At 41.7% G+C, this 27,682-nt stretch overlaps 1 protein-coding gene across 1 annotated transcript; it reads right to left on the reverse strand.

Moving 5' to 3' along the window:
• Positions 1-6,884: 6,884 nt before the first annotated feature.
• On the reverse strand, positions 6,885-24,977 carry prep (prolyl endopeptidase). Its single transcript, XM_080790271.1, has 14 exons — positions 24,803-24,977; positions 24,417-24,491; positions 22,211-22,344; positions 21,221-21,351; positions 20,401-20,610; positions 18,849-18,970; positions 18,265-18,370; positions 16,568-16,759; positions 15,940-16,137; positions 15,234-15,337; positions 11,936-12,167; positions 10,966-11,097; positions 10,147-10,303; positions 6,885-9,037 (listed from the first exon to the last, which is right to left on the reverse strand). Exons 1-14 carry the CDS (start codon positions 24,938-24,940, stop codon positions 8,743-8,745), a joined length of 2,226 nt encoding a protein of 741 aa, XP_080646397.1. The 5' UTR covers positions 24,941-24,977; the 3' UTR covers positions 6,885-8,742.
• Positions 24,978-27,682: the final 2,705 nt, after the last annotated feature.

Genomic DNA, 27,682 nt, shown 5'->3' on the forward strand with positions numbered 1-27,682 from the left:
ACAAATACAAACCTCACCTCCCCCACTCATTTTGCGCAGAGAGTAGCCTATAAGAGATCACTGTCAATGATAGCATATCATAAACAATTGCCTACTTTTGTTTACTTTAATGCCAATGCAGTTACTTATAAAATTGACAAAAGAACACCTGTGCACAAGTTAGTCTGTTGCCATATAGCATGAAATGTTTTAAGGCTATTCTCTGAACCTAACCTAACCTGCTCTGAGATCTACCATAGACACACTACATGCAGTATTATCTGCGTCAAGCGGCACAACTCAACTGACCCCAGACCAGCTTCTATTCTACAAGGTGTGAAGCGCACAGTCTTCACTCAGGACTGAAATAAACAGCGCCACTCACCGGCTCACTGGTGACATTCTGGACCAGTTCCAAGCACACTGCAAAACAAGGAAAAGTTATGTTCAGAATTTAACCTCATAGTCCAGGATTCCACTTAAGATGACAATCAAAACGACCAGGTTTCACTAAAGACTAATTTCCATCAATAGCAGCAATAAAAATCACACCCGTATGAAGTGAGGGGCGCTCTTATGTACATCATCATGCATCATCTCATACTGGCCAATCAGAATGCCTGTTGCCTGTGATTGGTTAGCTGATTTGCTCAGTTACATATATATACATTTTCCCTTCAATTTCAATGGCGTTTAATGTTTTGATGTTTAATTTACATCATATTTAGCAGAATTCTGATATCATTTCTCCGTTCATCGTCTATGGCAAAACCTGAGGCGGCTGGGGACAACATTTAGAGGACATTTGACCGGAATTCTCTTAAATCTTGAGACGTGTGGGGACAAAAGCTGTTTATAGAAGGGGCTAGCGCCCCTTAAAAATACTATATAATAATTTTTGATTTCCTATAAAACCCAAACCACATGCTGTCGGTCCAGATCAGTGTTGGAAAGTAACTAATTACATTTACTCAAGTAATTTTGAGTTACTTTTACTTTAGTTCAATATGTAAAATGTACAAGACTACTCTATTCTACCACACCCAGATGTGGTAGAATGTGTTGATAATAATTTATACTTGTTGATGCTAATACTTTCACATATATATATTTGTGTCTATGACTGGTCCGAAAATATGTCGGCTACTACTCTACATCACGTGGTGTCATCCCTTTAAGTAGGCCTACTTATTATACCACTTTTACTAGTGATATTGGTGCTTTGACTTCTGAGTACTTTTTCATCCACTGGATCAGAACAATGTAGGCGTTGCTATATCAAGCAGAAATCGCTTTAGCACCTCTTATATTCAGTGTAGATTTTCGTCTTACACAAACATTAAATTCCCATTGACAATTAATGGAGAATTTACGTCATATGTGTCTGAGCAAATCGACATGTTACGTCACGGTGATGTATGATATAAGAGCACCCCTCACTTCACACAGGTGTGATCTTAATGAAAAGTAACAGTTTTGGACAGTTTCCACCTGACAGACGATCATGTGTAACACCATTGGTAACAGGTGCCTGTCCAGACAACAAATTACATTTGTAGAGCATTCTGTTGGCCTCTTTGTGCTTTTAATAAAGCCACAAAAATGATTCCAAAATGCACATGCACATTTCATTTTGTTTTGTTCCTTTGGTTAAAGTGTTCTAAGAAATGTTAGAGGAAATTTTAGGCATATAAACAGGAGGAAATATGCTTTTAATTCACCCCATAGTTCGTTTCGGTCAAATTAAGATAATTCAAAACCTTTCTTGTAGTCAGGGATTTTGAGCAAACTTTCTTCAAAAGGTGATTATGAAACATTTTAATGTCACTGTCCTATTGTCCCATATAGACATATGCCTATACTGGATGCAATAACTCCCACATGTCATATAGCTACATCATGTTTAACTATAACTAAAATACTTATTTGTTGCATGATTTCCCATATCACCCCCTTCCGGGCTTGTTATCAATGAATCAGCAGCAACAGAATGCTCAGATATGAATTACATTTTCGTTTAGTTTCAAAGAAGAAAGCAAACAGAAGTGAAAATACTTCAGTGAATCTTCTTAATAAAAAATAATCAATACAATTTTATATGTAAATGCTTTTGGAAACAATTCTGCATTTTGATAATGGTTAAAACCAACCAGTGCAGTTTCTATGGTCAATAATGACCATGATAATGGTGTTTAGTTCTTCACAATAGGCTAAATATCTTGATTTTTGTGAATGAATGAATATTTCAACTTAATAAAAAGTAGCATAAATATCACAAAGTGATATTTAAGTGAAAGTGGTTAAATGTGCCTATAAGGGTTTTATAAACATTGAACCAATGAAAAGTATTAAGAGCCAAATATTGCCTTTGGAACACATTACACATGGTTCTTTTTACATTCCCTGAAAAGTACCGGTTTTGAATGGACATACAAGGTTTCAACTGGCTGACAGGGATGATATAGTTACAACACATTTCCTGAATGTTTGCCAAGACCATAGAAAGCAGGGTTTTTCCCCTCTCCCTTGTCTAATTGCTGTACATATTATGGTAAAATCAAAGTTGCACATTTTGTAAATGATTCTCCAGAAATAACTTTTCCAACAGCCCAACCAATGAGATTCGGGAAACTGGTTGATTGGCTATACTTAAGTGACTATACTTTAGTGGTGGAAAGTATATACTCAAGTACAATATTTACTTGATTCTTCTGGAGCTATTGCTTATACTTAAAAGTTTGACTCTTTAAAAAAAACACTTTAGTATGCCGTAAGTATATTTAAATTTAAATGTTTGCACTTTTATTATATATATATAATTTGTTTTAAGACATTTTAACTCATAACCCTATAGGCAGTGGTATATAATACTATATAACTCCATGTACATTTACTACAACAGTAGGCCTATAGTCTACCAATGCAAATGCTCCACCACATATATTTGACACATTTAGTTACTTTGCAATTTTAACAACAAATATATAGGATAGGTTCGGCTTTTATTATAGCCTAGATTATGTTAATTAAAAACTATGGATGGGTGATTATTTTAACTATAGGTTCTGTCGAAAAGTTATTTTAACTATACTATATTTAGTTAAATAGCCTTGCAACATTAATTAGCCTATACATGAATGCATCAATAACACAAATTAAAGTAATAGTCTATTTATTATTCTGAAATCAGCCATTCTGCATTATGAATATTTATTTTTTGTCGGTTTAATTATATTTTTGATCCAATTCAGTACGTAGCCTATACTTTAAGTCAACTACTTTTATTGTACTTATAGTATTTCTATACTGTGATATTTCTATTAGCTATATGATAGCCGCTGTGGACCATCTGACGTCATTATAAATCTCAGGTGTCATAGCCAATAGCGACCATTTCAGGGTGGCCGAACCTCTATATGGTGGCGTTAAAGACCCGCCTTTCTAATGTTGTATTGTGGTAGCGAGAGACCGCATGCCATTTTGTCTAGCCTGTCATGACATCCATCACGTCTCAAACTACTGAGCGATTGCATTTTTTTTACTTCGAGACTCTTTAATAGGCTAGTCTACTACCAGGTCCATATACGATCTTTGTGCATACAACCTTCATTGTTGGTTACGTTACGCCCGCCTTATATGCCTCATCACGCACCCCAATCGATTTTGAGCATGGTCTGATCGGTAAATATTTCAACGCGCCTTTTTCCGGAGTAGCATATAGCATAATGGCTCATCTGTAGGCCGAAATGGCTATTTAATAGTTAGTCGGCTGTGTTATAAATTATAATAATTGGAACCACTGCACCAGCTGTGTGAGCTGTTGATTTAGCTTAGGTTCAAAGAGACAGATAGCCTATACATTTCCTTTGAATGATTTTAGGCCCAGAACTCATGGGCCTACATCGATAATTCTTCAGACATTACCGATCCGTTCATCTTAAAACTGATTGCAGTGAGTGACTACGGTCACTGCGTACTACACACACATACTGCACGGCTACTGTTTGGCTCCAAAGCGCCATCTCGTGGTTGGACATGGATATGCAGTCCACCACAGTCAGTTGTAAGCACACTCCAAAACAGCTACTTAAAAAAATATATCCAAGACTGAAAAAGAATCTGACTGTTTGACAGGCTAAAATAAATATGTTAATGGCCAGCGCAAAAAAAATGCTTTGCGTAAATTCGTTTGAACCTCGAAACGTTTTTTAAATTGTGTTTGTTTGCGTATTTTATTCGTGGCGGCTGTTGTTTTCCTCTTCCTTCCCCGCGGTTAATGACGTGATACAAACTTGTGCTGAGTAGACCAATTGAAAACAGCGACGTTTCCATGTAAAATGACATGTCTTTGTAATTAAATTCCGTTCATGAAAATCCCCTTCTGTTTGTTTGAGCTATATCGGCCAATCGGCAAGCATGCTTACGTTTGTCTGAATGTAATAGTTTCAAGTCCAGAGGTTTATATGGCATTAATAGAGCAAACCATGTCACTCATTTGCCAGGTCTATGGATTGTAAATGCAACTTACTTGAGTAGCCTAACATCGGCAATTGCCTGCATGGGAGTCGGGACTTTTGAAAACTAAAACGTCTACATTTTGCAGTAGAATTAGCCTATAGTCATCCCTGATATGCTTGATTATTATAGCATGTCCCACTTGAGAAGTTCACTGCACTTGTTCAACGAATAAATTGATGTTTTTATGATCAAAGTATATATTTAAAAAAAGTTTCTAAACCATATGTGATGCGTTTCCACTTGACAATGAACGGAGGGATTTCTTAATGGCACTGAAATAAGTTTTTTGATAGTCTGTGGTATCATGTAATATATATAGCCTATTGTTTAAGTAACACAAATGTAGGCTACTATATAGCCTAAAGAATCAGAATTTGACTTCATTTTTGTTAAATTGAATGTAAAAGATGTGTTTATAAGAATTAATTAGGAACGCTATTTTTTGTTAGATGTCATTTCTACAGTAAATAGTGGTAGTAAAACAATTATTTAAAGGATCTAGTAAGTCATTCATTTACAAGACAACTGTTTAATAATTAAATCGAATAGTATAGGCTACCTTTATTGCAAAAAAACTGTCAAGTAACCTATATGTTCATTAACATTGTAATGTTACTGTAACTTGTGATTTGTTTTTTTACAATGCCAGCAAGAGAAAATGTTATATGCATTTATTTTGGTAAAAATATAGGCCTGTGTAGTGTACCCAACCCATAGTTAAAAAATAAGACTGTACTTTACCTCATTATCAGAAATCTCTGGAATCATTAAAAACTATAGATAAGATTACATTTTGATCCACAAAAAGATAGCCTATATGCATTGCCATAATTTCACTAGTTTCAGGTCATTCGTTTTTGCTTTATGTTAGCTTATTAGCAAAATCTGATTATAAATGTTCAGAATTGAACTAGTCATATACTGTACAATGTTTTAATAATTCTATTTGCTGCCTCTTGTCCCTTTCAGCTGAACTAAAATAGAAAAAAAGATGTTTGTCAGGGTTTCTTCACTTTCCAAAATAACAGCTTAACCAAATTAAAGAAAGGAGTACATGGTCATTTGTTTGAGAATTTAGACGACAACTTAAACTTTAAAAGGTGCATGCAGTAAGTGACTTTCTTTTGTGAAAATAGCACAAACAAAATATGATAGTAATGATTGATACGTTGAGGGTGTTTGTTCAGTAACAGGGGTTCCCTGTCTCTCTGGCTCTTTAGTATACACAAATTGCATTTTCAGGTCAGGATAACAATTTCATCCAATCAAGAGAGCACTCAAGACACACATATGATAAATAACAGGAATAGTAAATGATAACAATTAAATGAGCAGACAAAATCTACTGAATCTGGTACAGAGTACACTATATAACTGAGGCTGATGTGATTTCTTGATTGGCGAACAAACAATGTAGCTATAAGAAAATATGGCTTTTAACATTTTCACCAAAAAAAAAGCTTTTAAACAAAAATATATCACTCTCACTATGCTACCTGAAAACGTTTATTTTTCACCTAAACATCACCAAAAGAGTGAAACATGTATGAATGAAACCAGTGCATGGTTTTAGTTGTCCTGCATACTTATAATTCCAAAATGTTATGCCATAACAAATCTCTATTTTTAAAGAGGGGGAGGGGATTTCTTTCTATGCACATGACAGTTGACGACCACAAAAACAATGCTGAAGATGGTCTAACACAGAATGTTCTGATGAATGAAATTCCCTCTTAAATGCTTTTAATAAAGTCAAAACTTTGTAATTAATGGACGTCTTGTGGGAACTCTTAAAAAAGGGTATTAGTAAGCAATCGTGGTCTAATTTGATTGAATATCTTACAATGGCGAACTGGAAGTCAACACAAAACGGTCAGTGAAAAGCCCACATGGAGCCCTCTGTCAGAACACACTAAACATGTCCTACTCTCAGCACGTGTTACCCATTTATTTTAACACACTGCCCCCTAACGACTGACTAGGAGTAGTTGTAGTTAAAGGACCACTTCACCACCATTCAACCTATCTTGAACTGTTGAAACTGTTGTGTCACCTGTTTTTAACTTGTTAGGCGACCTTGAGTGACTTGAAAGGCGGCTTATAAATAAAATGTATTATTATTAATTGGTCCCGAGTCCTCACTAATGTTTAATTGTTTGATAAAATACCACCACCATTTATTTCTACTCCGTGTGTCTCTCATAGGAGGGCTGTGGGCACTTCAGAAACCCATCCAGCAGTGACGTCAACGATGGGGAATCCAGAAAGTTGCAATGCGAAAATGGAAGCAATTGTTCTCACAATAAAAAAATATATATTTTCTTTCTGAACTGCCCACAGGCCTCCTGAGGCTATGAGACACAGAAAAAAATGTGCTCCCTTTAAGTAATGATAGTGATGTAAGATGCAAGTTAACTTACCCTTTCATTTATTTTTATGGAGGAGACAGTGGCTCAGGAGGTAGAGCAGCCACTTGGGAATCGGAAGGTTCCTGGTTCAATTCCCGGCTCCCCCTGCAGAGTGTCCTTAAGTAAAGTAATTTAACCCACAACTGCGGCTGATGAGCAGGTTGGTGCCTTGCATAGGTCTCCTGTTAAATAATCTAATGTAATGCATAATGTAAGGCGATTTGGATAAAAGTGCAATAGAAATGCACCATTTACGTTATCAATCATTTTATGAGCTACGCTGTTCAAATTGGTAGACATTCTCATTTGGGAACTTCATGTAAAAAAGTGTTCCTGGAATAAATGGTTATGACAAGTTCACTGTTCCAAAAAAAAAACAAATAAAAGTTTATTGAAGTTATAGCACTGTAGCCATTGTCATTGTGTTCCCTTTAACGGTAGACAATCAGACAATCAGCACACATCAAGAGGTAGAAATCAACATCAGTCACTCGCAGACACACACACGCGCGCTCGCGCATACACAAACAAACTCACACACACACACACACACACACATAAAAGTAATCCCATGTCATTAACAACACTGCTGACTTGCAGAATTATTTGTACATTAGTGTTCAATTAAAAATTGACATGCTGAAATAATGCAAGCTGTGTGAGCCTCTATGATGTGCTCCAGTACTGATAAATAAATAGTGTGGGTGGGGTCTGAGGGCACCAGAGGAGGTTTTAACACTCCAATGTATCCCCTTATGATGACCTTCCACTTACCTTTGCCACTTGGACCTCATGACTATAATGGCTGACTGGGTCATTTCAGTAACTGAAAGCCCCGACTATAGGAAGCAAAAAAACAAAAAAACACCTCGCTGACAGTGTAGTTTTCATTGAACTATTTTAGAACTACAAACGTGGAGGTTGACACGTCAACAAAAGTGAGTGGGTGTTTTTAACTCCAATTTGGCTTAGACTTCGATGCATGTGAAAAGTGCTGCAGAGGATATCCTACAAACCTGATGGGATTACATGTCCATAACAGGCCCCGAGGATTTATTTTGGGGAGAGAGGAACTGAAGTCAGAGGTGAAAGACCATCAGGAATGCCAAAAAGGTATGGGAAAAGAAAACAAAGATCTGGCCGAGGATGAGAGACAGAGGATATGAGCGTAAAAATAACGTGACCATGAAATAAAATAAATGAGGTGGGAGCGTGGCAGGGGGGCCTATCATCTCTGACGGGTGGAAACCTCACATGTCCAAAAAACATTACTTTTCAGGGTTCAAATTCCAAAGTATTAAAATAAGCAGATCTACAAGCGCAAAATGCATCACACGCTTGTAGATTTAACCCATTTAGGACTGAGGCCGATTCTAAAAAAAAATCTTCTAAATCCTAAAAGTTTTCTATGTCAGCTGTGCTCAACCTTTTTCATGTCAAATTTGACCGCAGACCCCAATCTGAAAATATGTTTTTCCAGGAACCTCCCAGAAGCAAAGATTTGAGTTAAAAAAATATATATTCAAAGATTTGCGCAACATTTTAACGATTTTTCAAAAATAACAGATCTACAACCTTGTAGCGCTCGGTGCCATGCTATGAGCTTGTATATCTGCTAAAGCATAACATAATGCTTAAAACACCAAAAGGGGTTCTGTCCTGAATGGGTTAAAATGTTATACTTTTTGTGCTGTATGATCTAGTAATTAGGGCGTTAATTTACAAAAAAAGAAAAATGGAGATAAGAGGTTTCTGCCCGACAGCAACGCTATATACACCAGTACTAAAATGAAGTGCCTCTGGAAGGGGGGGCGGGGGCGGGGGACGGACAGCAGGGCTATTTGACCCAGGAGATGTTGAGGCAGCGGGCGATAAAGGCATATGTGTCGGCCACCTCCTGGATGACCTTGCTGGTGGGCTTGCCGGCGCCGTGGCCCGATTTGGTGTCCACGTGGATGAACAGCGGGTGGTTCTGCTTGGGGCTGCGGCCCACGATGTGCTGCAGCGTGGCGATGTACTTGAGCGAGTGCAGGGGCACCACGCGGTCATCGTGGTCTCCCGTCAGCAGCAGCACGGCGGGGTACTGGACGCCGTCGCCCTCTGGCACGCTGATGTTATGGAGCGGAGAGTATCTGGGAGAGGGAGGGGGATAGAGATAGAAATAGCACAATTAGCCTTTCAGGAGGCTATGTAATAAATAGCAACTGTCCATTGCACAGCACTAGTGCTTCGTCTATTCAGCAGGAGTGGGCCACGACAAAACACTTAGAATGCACCAGAGGTTTTCAAAATAAATGCGCTAGAGTGCCAGCAGATAGATTTTACTCTGAAAAGCCCCGCCTTCCGTTCCCCCCCCCAAAACCAGGAGGCATAATCTTCCATTCTTACCTCACGCTGGTCATCCTAAAGTCTCTCTAGAAGCGTTAATATTCCAAACGAGAGGCATGCTGAAGTCAGAAATGAAGACAGAACATTGCCCATCTGGTCAAAACCATGGAGTTCCCTAGATTAGGATACGAGCCATTCTTTTGGAGCCACAAACAAGGAAGTGAACGGCAGTACGCATTCGCGAACCAACAAGAGTACATTGCAGAAGGAGAGGACAAAAAAAATAATTGTCGACAGCGTATTTAACAAACATTGAACTAAAGACAAACATTAAACCTGTATATAGGATGAAGAATATGAGTACCAAAAGTAACAAAGGAAAAAGAAATTCACCCAAATCTAGTCTCTTAAAGGCTTCATGACATTAATTTTCATTAATTTTTCTTTTCGGTTTTATGACCTCAAATACACCCACACAACCTAAACTTTGAACATTCAGTGGATTTTTTGTGGTCTGGGGTTTTCTCTGTGTGTTCTGAAGCCTTTTAAGCCACAATGAAAACAGGCAAAATCCCTCAACAGTGACATCTGCTGGCAAATCGTTATGTCATATATGGGATTTGTGGACTAGTCTGTTACATCACAGTCCACAGGCAAATCAGAGCACTTGTTTGAGCCAGAAAACCCCAGACCACAGAAAATATACTGAATGCTAAAAGTTTAAGTTTTTTGGGTGCAATTGAGCTCAGAAGACCTTTCTTTTTAATGTCACCAGACCTTTAATGTCTAGTATTCTACTTGTGACTTTGGCATGATAGTGGGATTATTGCAATGCGAAAAAAAATATTGTTAGAGGAATTACAAATACTTATATTGGGAATGTATGCACATCATGCAGAGAGCAAGCACCTACTTGATTAGCCAGTTGAATTGGTCTTTGATTTCTGAGCAGCCAAAGTCTGTCGTCCAAGCGTGTCCTATTGTGAACTTGTGGAATTTCAGCATGTCCATTACCCCCACCTGAGCTACAGCACAGCCAAACAGCTCTGGACGCTGGTTGACACATGCCGCTGAGAGAGAGAGAGAGAGAGAGAGAGACAGAGAGAGAGAGACAGACACACACACACACACACACACACACACACACACACACACACACACACACGCACGTAACAACTTTGTCAAATTAAAATAGTTCTTGATTGAGCGTTCTATTGAGCATTATTGTTCCAAGGTGTAGACTCGGGACTCTCTGGAATGCATTCGTCGATTGCTTTCATCTGAATAGCACCACTCAACTGCATTCTTAAATAAAAAGGTGCGTGGGATTTACCAAGAAAAATTACACAATCATATTTATCAGGTCGCTATGTTCTTTCAGTGAGCCAGCACTCCAAAAATGCACGGGGAATGCAAGGCAGACGATCCAGAAGAAACATCGAGACATATGCTCGTATTGCAATAAACGTAAACATCCTTGTGTGTGGTGAATGGCCTGAATACGTTGCACTGTTTATCACATCTGAATAGCTTAAGTGAGCATATTAAAAAGTAGAATAATAATAAATTACTACTATCCAAAATAATAAATTGTATCAATTCTAGTTTCCCACGCCTATACTCTGAGAGGACATTGAGCCCTGCTTGGCTGGCCGGCCAGCCAATGAGGATAAAGTGACGACCGCTACTCGGTCCGTCTGTAGATCAGGCCTAACGACATGACCATACATACCTACGAGGAGGCCGCCGTTGGAGCCGCCGTTGATGGTGAGTTTAGCGGGAGCGGTGTAGCCCTGCGTGATGAGATACTCAGCCGCACACTGGAAGTCAGTGAAACAGTTCTGCTTGTTGGCCAACATGCCAGCTGTGACCAAACACACAGGGAGAGGAACACAAAATTGAATTGAAGGTTGTGGGTTTTTTTAAGGTAAAAAAACTAAGAATGATAAAATAACACTAATATTAAAAAAAAAATATATATATATATATATATATATATATATATATACACACATACACACTGACTCCTGGGTCTGGGTGTGTGTGTGTGTGTGTGTGTGTGTGTGTGTGTGTGTGTGTGTGTGTGTGTTAAAGAGTATAAAAGAGTTTTCATTGTGGCACAGACAAATAGTAGGCTAACCTAATAGGCTATGATCAATGCAACTAACATAGTATAGAGCAGTGGTTCCCAAAGTGGGGTCCGGGGACCCCCAGGGGTACCTGAGGGAGTTCCAGGGGGGACCCATCTATTTTGTTCATGTTCATAAAGTGCTAAAGTGTTTAAAGCAGTGGTTCCCAAACTTTTTCATGTCAAGGACCCCCAAATTGACACTACTTAGCCCGTGGACCCCCATTTGAAAAGATATGCCAGGGACCCCCATAAGAGAAGACGTACACATTTAGACGTCTACATTCAGACGTCTACATTTAGACGTCTACATTTAGACGTATACATTTATTTGTTATCCGTGTTGCGAGGATGAGGGGGTACCTGGAAAAATATCTACCCCAAAAGGGGTACCTGGTCCAAAAAAGTTTGGGAACCCCTGGTATAGAGTACCCATCTGACCACTTGGGCTTCTGAGATTTGCAAGTTGACCAGAAAATGTTGAGAACTACTGTCTTAGACACAGATGAAGACACAACAGCAAAGGGATCGTCTTACCACTGAAGACCTTTTAGCTACACATACCAAATCTCACCTTTGTGCCATGTCTCCCCATACTCCCCTCCTCCTCGGATGTTGGCGACAGCTAGCACTCCCCCCATATGTCGCACGAAGATGAGACGGGATACGCTGTAGCTGGGTGTGATAGAGATGTTAAAGCCCCCGTAGCCGTACAGGAACGCTGGGTGGGAGCCGTCTAGCGTGATGCCCTTCTTGTGGACGATGAACATGGGGATCTCTGTGCCATCTTTACTGGGGTAGAAGACCTGGTGGGTGGGGAGAGAAATCAATCCGTCTTTTAATTTAGACAGCAATGCCAGTAGTGTGTCCCAACGTACGGCCATTATAACCAGCATGGAAATCAGCCGTGGTTCCAGCCAGGATACTAGTGTGAGGCTTCAATGTGGGTAGGGTATCCTGTACTGTCTGTAAGTAAAGGTATTGCTACTTTAAAATAATGACTCGTGTAGAGGTGATATTCATTCGTAAGAATATGTAAGTATTTAGTGAAAATACTATGTAAATAGTCAAATGTTCAGTCACACGAGAGAGACTCGGAGTAGAACCGCTGCTCCTTGGGTGCAGGCTTTAGTTCCGACATACTATTGATCCGAAACCTCAATCCTAACCTAACCCTAACCGCAAGCACGGGAGCAGCGCATGTCGGACCATCGCTTTTTCGCATCGCATCGCATGTCCCCCCGCTTCGGATCTTCGGTGTGTCGGAAAAGCGTGCGCACCCCCCGCTCCTTCGCCGGAGCCAGCTTAGGTGGTTCGGGCATCTGGTTAGGATGCCTCTCGGGCGTCTCCCTAGGGAGGTCCTTGACGCACGTCCCACTGAGAGGAAACCCCGGGGCAGACCAAGGCGCAGTTGGAGGAAACACATCGACTCACTGGCCTTGGAACGTCTCGGAATACCCCAGGAGGAAGTCACCATCTAATGTTGCTCTGGAGAGGGAAGTCTGAAGCACTCTGGTGGAGCTGTTGCCCCCGCGACCCGACTACGGATAAACGGTTGAAGATGGATGGATGGATGGACTATGTAAATATTTTTCTCATAATTCTTATCCCACGATTTTGTAACCCATTTTTCACCCCTGTGTCAATTATCTAATGTGATCCTGGGCTCTACACACCCTCCGCCAGCCTAGTCCCCATATATGGGGGACATGGGGAGAGCAACGGACTTTAACTCATGCTTCCTTCATGGCTGAGTGTCCAAGTTGCTCCTTTACACCTGACAGGGGGGAGTTTCCCTGGTTGGACATAGCGCGTGGAAGGAACACGTTATTCCAACCAGTTCCTTTCCCCTCCATCAGGCACCCTGGCTGGCCAGGGGGAGGCAGTTTAGAGACCAGGGTTACTGCATGTTTTTTGTGAGGGTACCTACCCTAGAGGACACGGGGAGAACATGCAAACTCCACACAGAAAGGCCCTTTTGCAAACCCCACTTCGGGTATGGGCACTGATGACGCGGAGGAGGAAACACGCCGCCAGCACCCACAGCGTCCCGAGCAGGAATCGAACCCGCACTACCAAACCAACATTTCTATAACCATACCAGTAAGATGCCAGGTCAGATCAACATATGGAATGAATTCTGTACTGGCCATATGGAGCGTGTCTTGAGTGTACAGGGTTTGATGAAGTCAGATCAACATATGGAGTGTCAGAACAGGTCAGCTCCATATATTGAGATCTAAGGGTTTGAGGTCAGATGTAGCTGGCCGGCTCCATATACACAGATATGGAGATCTAATGTCACGAGGCATGACCATATATGGAGGCGACCTACCGTCGCAATTACACTAATTTCTAAACTGTTCACATGGAGGTAAATAATTACACACATGTGTGTATGTGGTTTTCCATTTAACTAAGGAGATGGCTATATTATTGTATCATCTCCTTTTGTAAAATAGCTGTATGCATTACCAAAGCAACAGTAACACAATTAATACAAAAGAAAAACAAGAAGCAAAGTGCTTCTTGAGTGTGGAGCCCTGCAATGGCACTAAACTCAAAGGTAATTAAAAGCCTTTTTTATTTTCCTTTCGACACGTGTCTTAATCTGTGTTATACTTGTAACTGTCTTTATATCATCTAAATCACAATGGCACTCTAACAGCAAAAGGTATAGCCTTGCGTCATAATAATACACATGCACATACGCACGCCAGTGTCCACCTTTAAGCAGACAAAGATAGCAGTAAATGACATAGCTGTTCATTTTGGTAGTTTGTAAGGTAAACATTGTTTGAACGCGAGGCTGGGAGTGTACGGTGTATGTTTCTGAATCACACACCAACACCATTGTTATCCACTCCACTCGTTATTTGTGTGAGTCTGCTCTGTGCCTCTGTTGTATTCACTGTGCTGCTGCTGCTGCTGCTGCTGCGCGTGCGTGCGTGCATGCGTGCTCGCTTGTGTGTGTGTGCAAATGCAGTGCATACACAAATGTGTATATTGCTCGCCACGACCGTATCGTTGACCTAGTGTCTGATGCAGTGCTGTGCAAAAAAAAATGCAGCATGCCATCCAGAATAACAATGTACAATTGTACATTGAAGAGTGTTACCAGATGGGTTTAGTTTTATCTTTGCTTGTATCCCGAATACACCCGATATTGTTTTTGTTGACACCAGTCATAAGGGGTCCTGGTTCTGGAGGTACCAACCATTACTCAGAATCATAACAAACCTTGGGTTCTACATACTGATATTTGGAAGCCGGGGCCATGTCCATAAACTGACCCTGAGTGGCTTAACAATAGCATTAGCTGGCATGACAAAGAGCAATGCCAAACAAATGTTTCGGCTGTTATAGTTTGTCTGTGTGGAGGAGAAGGTGCCATGTGTATCCTTAGGTGGCCATGAACTGCCATAATTAAAATGTGTAACAATCGCAGAGATTTTGTGTAACTTCTCCTGTGACTGCCTGACTATGTTTGACTGGTAAAACTGAGCCATGTGACAGAGCCTTGAGGGTAAGTCTCTCTGACAGAACAGATAAAACAAATGGGTCAAAATGAATGTAATGAGCAGAATGTATCTAAAAGTAGCATTTCATGTTCACAAATATACTCTGACTTCATAAATACTTCCCTCGCTTCACAAATCTTTCGATGAATTCACAAAACATGTGTCTGACTGTCAACCCAATTTATTGATATAACAGCAGACCAAGTCTTACGCCTGCGCTATTTCTTAGCCGATTCTTATGAACAACTTAAAGTATGCCGAATAATGTAAAAATGACTTATGATCAACTACAATACCATCTAAGAGGCAATGCAAAGTAATAAAAAGAGAGAAATCATTGGCCGTAGCTACCTGGGTGGTCTGGTAGTCAGAGGGATCGAAGCCTTTGACAGTGACCTCCCTGAAGATACTGGGCTGCATGGGATCTTTGGTCAGGTCACAATGGTAGATGATGGCTGGATGGAAGACAAGACGAAGACAAATTTACATTTTGTTGTTCTCATTAGCTGTATGAGAAGAGAACTGATGTGTTTTTCCATTTCTTTATTCAACAGAGTAGCTTTATACACGTGTAAAGCTGCTTACAGCATTATGGTCTTTTCAGACAGTCCTTAGTAATTCATTTTCAGTTAAGAGGGGAGTGGGCAGTTCTTGTCTGTCCTTAGTTGAAAAAGACTGCAAGGTGAAAAGGTGGTATTATAACGTGCCACTATGAATAAGAATTAGAACTTGAAAAGTGAGTGAGGATGTGCATAATCTTTCCTTTGAATGTTACGATCAAAACCATGGAGAGCGACGTAGATTTAGAGAGAAATAACAGTTTAGTCGGGCCATAAACAAGGAAGTGAACGGCAGTGCGCATGTGTGAAACATGTCTAGGGTCGCTGAAGACAGCATGGCCAAGCAAAATACATTATTTAAAAAAATGTGATTACAGCAATCCCGTTTTATAACATTAAAAAAGCTTTAATGACAGAATTCCATTAGAAGCAGCTCACGGTTGGATTTTATATGATGGAATATTCCGGCATAAACAATTAAGTGTGACAGGCCTAACCTGGGGAGAGGAAGGAGGTGAAATAGTAGAAGATCTCAGAGTCCCTCTTGCGGCCGGTGAAGCCCACCACAGAGCCCACGTCCAGGGGGAAGGTCTTCAGCTCCTCACCGCTGCCCAGCCGGTACATCTTCAGGATGTTCTTCACGTCGTGGAGGAAGCACACAAACAGGTAGCTGGAATACGTACAGGTGGCGAACACTGCAAGGGAGAATGAATGGATGATCGTTAAAGACTCAAAATGTTAGAGGAGAGTACCAGGATATAGCAGTGGTAGTATTCAATTATCTCCGGACCCGACATGTTCGTCAGGAACTTCCAATGAAATCATTAGAATCAATCGAATAACCATCACACATTCTGTACTAGTAAGTATGATAGTAAGTTATAGTGTCTAAAAAGGGCCAAAAGAAAAAGGGCGTGATTTGATTAGGCAAAAAAGGTTTTCCAGAATTAGCAAATTTTACATAATAAAAACATTCAAAAACATGTCACGCTGTGGCCTGTTGTGAGCTTGTAGATCTGCTTGTAGATCTTAACTATTTGCCGTCGAACAGTGAGATGCCAGATTCCAATAAACTCATTATTGCATTCTCCATGACAGTGTCTACGTTCTAGTAGTGCATCCTACCGATGACATCCTTGTCATGTTGGGGGATGAGCTCCTTCCAGTTGCACTGAGCCGGCGAGGCAAAGTCTATGTTGATGAGCCGGTAGCGCGGCGCGTCTAGGTTGGTCTTGAAGGAGAACAGCGTGCCCTCGTTGGTCACATACTCGTACTCGGCGTCAAAGTTGTCGATCAGTTTCACCCACGGCAAAAGCCCTGGTGGTGAAGACCATGAGAAATGACACCCAACACCAAGCAAACAAAACCCAGACAGATAATTTCACTGCAGTGGAAAGCATGCACATGAGAACAACTACAACTAGTAAATTCGCAATTTAAAAAAATTGCAGAGTGTGGTTGCCGTAATCGTTTATTACAATGTTGGTTGTGGGTTAGGGTTAAAAAAAGCCCTCCCAGTAATTGTGCTAGCCAATTACAATTTCAAGTCACACCTGTGATCATGTTTAAGTAAGTCAGGGGGGATTTATGCCCCCAAAAATCATGTTTTTGCCAGAAATTGTTAAGATTTTCGCATTTGCGATGCCCCCTATAGATGAAAATGTGAAAATGTGATTAAAATTTGGAATGGATCGGACATTCCGTTCGTGATTTATGGCATTTTTTGTACTATCTACTATCTTCGGACGACGATTACGGCCGAAAGATACACACTAGCAAAATTCTTGGTAGTTGGTGTTTTAATCGGATAGGTCCGGAGATCATGTGTGCCGATTTTTGTGAGATTTGGACAAAATCTGTAGGAGGAGCCAAAAGTGTGTTTTGGAGAAAATTCAAATTTGCAGGATTTTCTTTCCTGACGAAAATGGGCGTATGAGCAAATGCATCATGACCCAAGGAATCCATGGAAAAATAAATTTATATTTTACGACTTACGGTTCAAGAGTTATAGGGAAAAAGGTAAAGTGGGCTGTTATAGCGCCACTATGAGGCTGACTGATTCCTTTTCAATTAATTTTCATGATTATTATGAACCTCCCCCCCCCCCCCCCCCCCAAGTCTTGTAAATATGGCGCTTACTAATGATGTCTCTGCGAGTGCGAACAAAGATCATCATGAATGCAAGTGGCATTGCAGGAGGTTGCAGGACTGTGTTTGCTGGCGTTCTAGCGAACAGAGCCTGATACATGGTTTTTGGATCCGAGCGGCAGATCCAGATTTTGGAGGAGACAAATGGAACCAAATGGATTTGGCTTTATTTGTACACTGTCAGAGTTAAATGAACACTGATGATTTTATAGTGTAGATTACAGGTCAGTCCCAGAAATGATAATAAATAAAATTAAAAAAAGGTATCAAATAGGGATCCGTGGCCTGATGCATATCAAACGGGGGGACCTTGAAATTCAAAAGGTTGAATGCCAGTAGGCCACTGGCCTAGCACAGGGGGTTCCAAAATAATCATATGTGACAAGGAGTTGAGGCATAACATTGTTTCAGTATAGTTTCAATTGAATTGTAAAAAAGTATTATTATTTTCAAAAAAATTGTATATTTCTAATATAATTTGGCCAATGTTTGACTACGGTAGTTTTAATAGTATAGTTTGTTGATTACTTTTGGCGCAGCAATGGTCTTTCTTCTTCTTTTTGTTTAGGCATTAGAAATGTCTTAAAAGTCCTTAAATTGTCAATTCACTGTCATCTGGGGATCCCCACTAAAATCATGTGAGGACCCCCTGGGGGTTCTCAGGTTGAGCATACCTGTGATCCCCTGTGGGGTGTTGTGGAGGTCACAGTACCACAGTCTGTTGACGGGGTCACAGCCCTCCCTGATGGACAGCAGCACATAGCGCCCATCATCAGAGACCTGCAAGTGTTGAACAAACACACATTATGGATCATTCGCACACATATTTAAGTTGACTGGCGTCCCCCAGGGCTCTATACTTGGGTTGCTCTTTTTTTCCCTCTACACCAAATATCCATCAAAAATAGCTGATCTATATATATACTATAGGTCAGCTACTTTCGTCCCAGAACACACAAGAATAGAGATGCTAGGGCTAGGCTAAACCACTCCGATATACTTTGTTGCCTACTAGTTGGGCTGCTAGCTCACAGCATGGCACATTGCGATGCATTCTCAGCTTGTAGATCAACAATTTGTGTTGCCAATTGCTTTATAAATAACAATAATTACATTTTTATGGCCAGCCTCAACCAAAACAAAAAAAACATAATCAAGTAATAGTCACAGGACATTTTTTATTATAATTGATCTGATTTAATCCACAAATGTGTTGATGTGAGTTTATAGATTGGCCAATGGGGCCATGCCATCGTACCTCAACTCCACTCATCCACTTGGGGTTTTCTGGGAACTCTGCACACAGGCAGTCTTGAGACTGGGGAGTGCCCAGGACATGGAAGAAGAGCTTCTGGTGCAGGTTTGTGGATGTCTCAGTGCCTGAGAAAGAAGACAGTGACAGTTTCATTGCTGCCCCCTTGTGGCAATCTAACACATCAGGAATGTCTGTCGCATAGACATAAAGGTAGATGCATCTTCCGGCTCTGGAGCGTCTGTATCTATATATTTTTAATATCTATGGTCTGTCGGGGGAGATACAGCAGGGATGATTTGCAGAAACAAACCAAGAGTATATCAAAGGATGACAAAAGGATCCATCAGTCATGAGATGAAAATGGAAAAAGTGGAAAGAACATTACAACAAGACTACTTTTGGACTATTTTACTAGTCTTGCATAGGAGCAGAGATTTCCACCTACTGATGCTTGACTTTAGTGCATATTTGGATGGATGGTTTTCAAAGCGGTGGGCGTGGGTTTGTTAGCACTGGCTTTCTCCGCCATTCAAACCCATTCATTGAATTTAACATTTTCAGAGGTCTCGGATCACTTGGCAAGACTCACGTTACTATTCATTATCACTTCATTCAGGAGGGTATCATGGCCACTGTGGTAAATGAAACTATGTCGACTTGATAGAAGTTCATAACGACACAAACTGTAACTACAATGCATTGCATTAGGTACATGATAAATAATTTCAAAATACGAAGGAATTATATAATACTTTCAGCTCACATCATGAGCCCGTAGAGATAATTGCGAATATATCATTAATTGCGATTGAACGATTATGTCGGGTCGGGTGGAAACCTCATATGACCAAAACGTACTGTACTTTTCAGGATTCAAATTCAGAAGTAGCAGATCTTCAAGCTCGTGTCGCTTATCGCTGCGCTGCGAGCTTGTGGATCTGCTACTTTTGATGCTTTTGTGTATGATGATCAGGACTGTAGTATGATGAAGTAGGGCGTTAACCCATTTTGGGCGGGAACACCTTTTGGTGTTAGCATTATGTTATGCTTTAGCTATTGAAAAATAGCAGATCTAGAAGCTCATAGCGCGTACTATTTTTGAAAAACGCAGAAAAAAACCAAAAAGTTAAAATATGGAGATAGAGGTACTAATAGCGAGCAGAGCAGCCCTACTCACCGTCACTCTTGCCCTCCTGCCTGGGGTAGGAGTTGTAGAAGAGGCCCTACTCACCGTCACTCTTGCCCTCCTGCCTGGGGTAGGAGTTGTAGAAGAGGCCCTACTCACCGTCACTCTTGCCCTCCTGCCTGGGGTAGGAGTTGTAGAAGAGGCCCTACTCACCGTCACTCTTGCCCTCCTGCCTGGGGTAGGAGTTGTAGAAGAGGCCCTACTCACCGTCACTCTTGCCCTCCTGCCTGGGGTAGGAGTTGTAGAAGAGGCCCTACTCACCGTCACTCTTGCCCTCCTGCCTGGGGTAGGAGTTGTAGAAGAGGCCCTACTCACCATCACTCTTTCCCTCCTGCCTGGGGTAGGAGTTGTAGAAGAGGCCCTACTCACCATCACTCTTGCCCTCCTGCCTGGGGTAGGAGTTGTAGAAGAGGCCCTTGCCGTCGTGAGTCCAGGACATGCAGCTGAACTTGACCCGCTCCAGCTGGTCCTCCAGGGTCACGGCGCCCTCCACCCGCAGGAAGTGGATCTCCACCCAGTCTGAACCGCTGGCACTCGTACCGTACGCCAGGTACTCCCCGTCCTCAGAGAATGCGTAACCTTCGTAGGATTATATGGTTAAGAGAATTAGTCTCCCTTTGTTTTCTTCGTTTTATTTTTCTACATTTTTATCTCACGATATCGCAACCCATTTTTTCACCCTGTGTAATCTAATGTAATCCTGGGCGCTGCACTTCCTCTGCCAACCGGGGGGGGGGGGGGCAGCGGACTGACCTCATGCTTCCTTCTATGCATGAGATGTCCAAGCTGCTTCTTTTCACCTGACTGACAAGGGGGAGCTTCCCCGGTTGGACGTAGCGCATGGAAGGAACACGTTATTCCAACCAATTCCTTTCCCCTCCATCAGGCGCACCGGCTGGCCATGGGGAGGTAGTTTTGACTTTAGAGACCAGGATTACTGCATGTTTTTTAGTGAGGGTACCTACCCTAGGGGACACAGGGAGAACATGCAAACTCCACATAGAGAGGCCCTTTCGCCAACCGCGCCTCGGGTATGGGCACTGATGGAGGAGACACTGCGGAGAGAACATGCACCCAGCGCCCCCAGCGGGAATCGAACCCAGGACCTTCTAGCTGTGAGGTGACAGCACTACCGACTGTGCCACCGTGCCCCCTGTTTGTTTGTTTTCTTAGTGGGTTTTGTTGTTACCTCGCAGGGCGACGGTCCCATCCTCAGAAAAGGTATTTGGGTCCAGGAAGACTGTGGGTTGTCCGTCCAGACTCTCCTGCACGTACATCACACTCTGGTTCTGGAGACCTGTGTTGTAGAAGTGGAAGTACCTGAAAACAAAGGACAACAACATAGCTGACCATCATACATCCTGGGTGGCATTGGAACATATTATTGTAATCAAAAGTTGCACAGGGCAGATATGACAAATGACCATAAAAATGTAAAAGCGGAAATAGCTTATAGAGTTGTGCTTGAAATGTATTTCAAGCAAGGAGTAATTCTCCAATCTGTTAATAAATACTTCTATTAACCCATTTAGACCGTATGACGTGTGGAAATGTCATAGCTAATCCAACCGACGGGTCCTAGCGCATTTTGATTCTTTTTTGGGGGGGGTTGGCCTCTCCTTCTGCACCATACTCCTTGCTGTTGGCGCATGCGCGTTGCCGTTCACTTTCCCGTTTACGGCAAGGTTCATTAAATAAGGTTAGAAAGCGAAGACCGTACGGTGGACTCCATGTTGCTCCCTGGAAGGAAAGAAACATGCGCAATTGAGACCAAGGAAGCTGAACGCGGAAATGTTGGCTGCATATAGCCCATTGCGCATGTTTCTTTCCTTCCAGGGAGCAACATGGAGTCCACTGTACGGTCTTCGCTTCCTAACCTTATTTAATTAACCTTGGTTTACGGCTCAGAAAGAATGCCTCGTATCTCCTAATCTAGGGAGCTCTCCGTATATAGCAGATCTACATGCGCACAACACGTCGCTTAGAGCTGATTTGCGAGCTTGTAGATCAGCTACTTTCACTATTTCTTAATTATTATTTTCATTTATGTAATTTCTTAGATTTGTTTGTTTTGTTTTAAAATGTATAAAATTCTTTAAAATGGGGGTTTTACTCGAGTTGTGGCCCATACAAAATTGGAAAAAAGTGGTCTAAAATAGTCCTATCAGACAGTTCTCACCTGCTCCCTCTCTTGAAGGGACAGCTGTACTTGGGGTAATCATAAAGCTCCGTCATGCGCTCCTTGAACAGGTCCCGTACCTCACAGCGCTCCAGATAGGGCAACGTCAGCTGGTTCTGAGAGTTCACAAAAGCCTGGAGAAAGAGCCCTCAATGTAAGACAGATGTTATCCTTTACACCTAATCAACAACAACACATTAACTTTTTATGTTTTTTGTAATGCAGCGTCACTTGAGCTTTTAGAGATGCTACTTTAGCTATTTTTTTATTTGAATCCTGAAAAGTTAGCCGTTATGGTTTCCACCCGACAGAGGCGAAAACTTCAATCTGTCTATAGCGAATACAGCAGCAAATGTGAAAAAGCCCACCACCCATTTGACCACTCTGACCAACACGCCACGTCATCCAGCTGCCGTTTTCAGTGGTCATTTCATAAGGGTGGGCCGCATGCAAAATCGGGGATATTATGAACACACACACACACACACACACACAGAATGGAAAGATTTTGACAGCTACTGCCCCACTTTCAATGCTACAACAACTGATACCTTAGAAACGAACTATTATACAGTACACGTAATTGCTTAGCAAAAATTCTGCAGAAATCTTTCATGCCATGTTTATTTTACATCTGCTGGTGGGTGCTTAAATGTTGACAATGTAGGCTACAGTAATGTATGTGATTGCCCATTTGCATGGTAGGATATGATTCAAGAACACTTATTAATCTCCACGTTAACTCTGTTCATTGCAAATAGCTGATCTGCACCCCACCAGGGTATATATTGGCTATTTTAATAAGCTACCACGGTAGTTTATTGACAGTTGACCTACTTTTACGTCTTTTGCAGAGCAGTGAGGTTTGGGCTATTTTCTGGGTGTTCATTTAAACGAATGAATACATTAACCAAGAACACTTTAACAAGATACAATACAATGTATTGTTCATTGAAAATAGCTGATCTGCAAGCTCACTACTAGATGGATTACAATTATACTAATAGTGATATATAAATAAAATCATGGACATGGACAGCTAGACACCCAATTAAAATAGAAAACTCATTGATTATATAAATGCGTATGTGGCTTAATTAAATGACCTGGCGTGGCTGTTATGCATCCATGGTTCAGTGCACATTTGCTTGAAACTTGATTGTTTGATAGAAAGACAAGACAATACAATATTTCCTTCTAAAGTCCTTCTGTTATGGTATGAATGGTATGAACCGAGCAAATCTGCATCATTAAAGTAGTGTAAAGTCACTGTTTAGGCTACAAGCTCATCATGTCACTCTAGCAAAGTGATTGATCTGTGTCTCTCCTAGGGTCCTACTTGCCCCACAACAAGGATGCGGGCTGGAAGCAACAAATGTTTACGCCCCTTTTGGGATATTTTGCTGGGCCCTATACTCGTGGCCCACAGGTTGGGAATGGCTGGTCTACAGCACTGGTTCTCAAACTGTGGCTCGGGACCCACTCATGATTTTTGGGGGTCCCGCAGGCGACAGCGACGTGACAATTTAAATACCTAAAAAATGGCCATTACTGCCTCAAGTCCAGACTTTAGGCAACCTTTATTTTATTTTCTGTTTGTTTTGTTTATTTAATTTAGAGTAGCCAATAATTTTTTACCCCCTTTTTCTCCCCAATTTAGTCATTATGCCTCCCAAGTCCCCACACACATTTCTGTGTTGTCACTGCTGTTGTATCCTACTGACTCACCGGCCAGTGAGTCTTCACTACTCCCTGTACACCCATGACTGCGTAGCTCTGTTCAGCTCCAACAAAGTGAAGCTTGCAGACGACACCACAGTCATAGGCTTGATCATGCAGTTGAAAGGGTCAGAGAGTTCATATACCTGGAGGTGCACATCACTGAGGATCTCCCCTGGGCAGTACAGACACCAGACTGAGTGTGTGATTTAGAAAGCACAACAACGCCTCTACTCTACAAGACTCAAGAAAGCTGGCATGCACACCCACACACACACACTATTATGCTCAAACTGCACCTTTTCTAAACTACATTGGTTGTATATATGGAACAAAAAACAAAGCCTCGAATTGCACCTTTTTAAACTACTTCACATTGTGTGATAGGTTCTCTTGATAGGTGTGTGTGTGTGTGTGTGTGTGTGTGTGTGTGTGTGTGTGTGTGTGTGTAGTTTATACTTTATAGAATGACATGACCGTCACCTACCTGTGTCTTCTCACTGTCAGGATCTTCCAGCCAGCTGTAGGGATCAGGGATCTTCTTGCCATGATAATCGTCCACCTGGGACAACAAAAAACAAACGTTACATTCTGTGTATGAGGCATGACAACGTGTAACGCAATGAAAGGAGGGCTCGGCAAACACGCACAACAGCAACATACTCGGAGAGCGGAGTCATTATAAAAGTTATCAAAGGCCCATTCACTTGTCAACAAAGGCAGTCTGCGTTGACAGACCGTTGGCTAGCCAAGCTAGCTAGCAGGCTAACAAAGCAGAAGGCAGCCGTTCAGTTCAATGAATGGGAAAGCATGATTAAGCATCCCCGGCTTGCTAGCATCCCCACCAGGCTAAGTTTAGCTAACAATACTCACAACTGCCTCGTCGCGGTAAGCCTGTGGATACTGAAAAGACATGTCCGAGGTCAGGTGTCGTGCTTTTCGCAGGAGAAAGGGCTGTTTCAGGGATGTAAATAGTGGTTTTGAAATTACTCTGTGGATCCTACAAAACATCAACTTGAGCAGCTTGCAGAACAACAGATGCTCTCTGGTTGCAACAGTCAACGAGCACTCTCAAGAGAACAGCGCTGATTTCTTTCTAGTCTCTTAGATTTGGACGGCGCCCTCTGTTGCTGGAAAACTGTACATCTGGTAAAGGTTTAAGACCTACTCCTATGTTTATATTATGATTGTCTATTGTCTTACCTTGGATCAAGACTATCATAGATGAATTTTTAATGTCAGTCAGACTATAAAATATTTTTTTATTGGCTTGCTAATAGCTGGATGGGTCAGTGTCAACACGTGACATTTCTTTGGAGATGGCTCCTTGTATGTCATTTATAATACAAGGGAGGTAGGCCAGGGTATTAATTTTAATATATTTTCATTAAATCATTACGTTGAAATAGAAAATGCTTTTAAACCAAATGATTTACATTTCGTGCAAACTGTCAGTAGTAGGCTACTCTTCACAATATTTTACACTATTTGAAATATTTAACTTTAATTCACAGAATGGAAGTCAAGGAGTCTGATTTGGAAGAAACCTTCCCCAAATGTGTAGTCATATGTCATAGATATGTCATAGAGAATGATGTCATAGGCTGGCCACATAAATAGTTGTTATAGTTAGACAGTGAAAGTGAGTAGTTTTTTTTGCTGTTTTTCGCATTTGGTGTTTTGTGGTGGTTTTGTTTTCTGCCTGTAAATGCAAATTAGCCGGTCTAGCAGACTCTGGTGCAATTACTTTTAATTGTGCACACACAAACAACAATTACTCCAAAACCCTGATCAAGTTCTGATTAGTTACCTTCCCTCCACAGGTTAAAGGTTATCAGACTGATCAGGATGTCTCTATCAGCAACCCCATCAATCCTTCACTCTTCATTCTTTCCCCAGTCACCCCCATCCTCCGCAACCCCCCTTCCTTCCTCTCTCTCCTGGTTCATCAGTCAACCCTGATTTGACTATCTCTACCATTGTGAGTCTGCATGGGACGCACTGATTGGTAGCACAATTGAAAAACGACTCATGTCATGAATCATGATGGTGCTTTTTAATTAACCACATAAACCCCAGCATCCGTATTGTGGGAAACGCTTTCGCAGAAAATAACCGATTGCTCACAGCAAAAGCTTCCCCCAAAATAACAGAAAACATAATATACTATAGCATAGAACCCTATGGGACTCCACTCAACCATAATAGGGTTTAAGTGGTTAACTGATGTGGAGAAGGTGACAACTATCTTCCCCTGACTTAAGCGATTGACTTCAGGTATTATATACACTCCAAACTTTTTTACGTGTGTGTACGTGCGTGCGTGCATATCGGTACACCTGAGTGGTTGTGCGTGCAAGTGAAGGAATTTTGTGGGTGTGCTGCAACGGCCGCTTCAAACAAAGTGGTGAATACAGAATGCTAAAAATGACAACTATCTGATTCCAGCCACAGTTGCCATTGGTGAGTAAACATGGTCTTCTGTGCTGTACAGTACGTGTTGTTTTATTCTACTGCCACGCCAGAATGTGACTGTACTTCATTCTGCAGTGATGTCACATGAGCTCTAAGACAGATTTAATTACATACCAGTTGTGTTGGTGTTTCTTAGAAAGGAAAACAAGAAAAAGATTGTTTGGATGCTGGCCCGCTGCTGATCGGCCACTCTGACATCTAGAGATATTTGAAAGACTGTCTGTAACCTGACATCCTCTCTGAGACGTGTCAGAGCTGTCATTAGGCCAAGAGAAGATTCTTCATAATTATGTTGCTCCCTCGTGGGTGAATGGTCAGTGAAAGTGGAAGCAGAGAGAGAGAGAGAGAGAGAGAGACATGGTTTTGGGATCCCTTCACCTTGAGGTGTTGTCATAGACATAAGTCATACACACAGTGAAATTTGGTATCTGCATTTACCGGTAACTACCAGTACTTAAACTCAAGCATCCATATTCTGGGGTAGTTAACCCATCCTGAGAACATGAACGGTGGGCACTACAGGGACAGCACCTTGGGGAGTAAACGGTAAATGGTGCATTAATATAGCGCCTTTATCCAAGTCGCTTTTTGCAGAGAGAGGGGGTTCGGGGTGCCAGAGTTAAATTAGCACTCTGGACCTGTGGACCATGTGCTTTGCTCCTCATTTCACATTGCTGCTTTTCTTGACACGAAGAAGAGACCCTTACTCTATCCTGATTGGTTGCAGCTTAGACAGATAGAAGGTCAGAAGTCTTTGTGTCGATTGCTTCGGGTCAGTGGGTCTTCTTGTCCTCTCACAATGTGTGGGGTTGCTCTTGATTCTGAGTTTAAGGAATGATATTCTCCCAGGCTAAGAGAATTTCTTCCTGTTTGCTCATGTCAGCCTCGGATATGGGTCATGACTCATGGAACAGTTGGCCCGACACCTCGGTTTCAGAACGACACAAGTAAACGTGAGGAGAGAGAGAGAGAGGTGGGGGGGGATAAACGGACAGAGTTAGAGAAGGAGTTTGTGAGTAAGTTGGTGTTAATGCAGTGGACAAGGGGAGGGCTGGTTGAGAGCATAGTAAAAACACGTGAATTAGTGGTCATAGTTTCCTAATTTTCCCTCCATTGTCCAGAGCCCATGGTCAGCCATGAGGTGTCCCAGGGCAGGAAGCACCTGTCCCTGTGGCAGGAGGACAAAGAGGGATGGCCACCTGTTGTCTTTCACCCCGCAAGGTCACTACCAGGTCAGCTACTCATTCATAAATCTCTGCGGTTTCAACTTGACCCAAT

This window comes from Protomyctophum bolini (assembly GCF_963924005.1).
Source record: "Protomyctophum bolini genome assembly, chromosome: 19".
Classification (NCBI taxonomy): Eukaryota; Metazoa; Chordata; class Actinopteri; order Myctophiformes; family Myctophidae; genus Protomyctophum; species Protomyctophum bolini.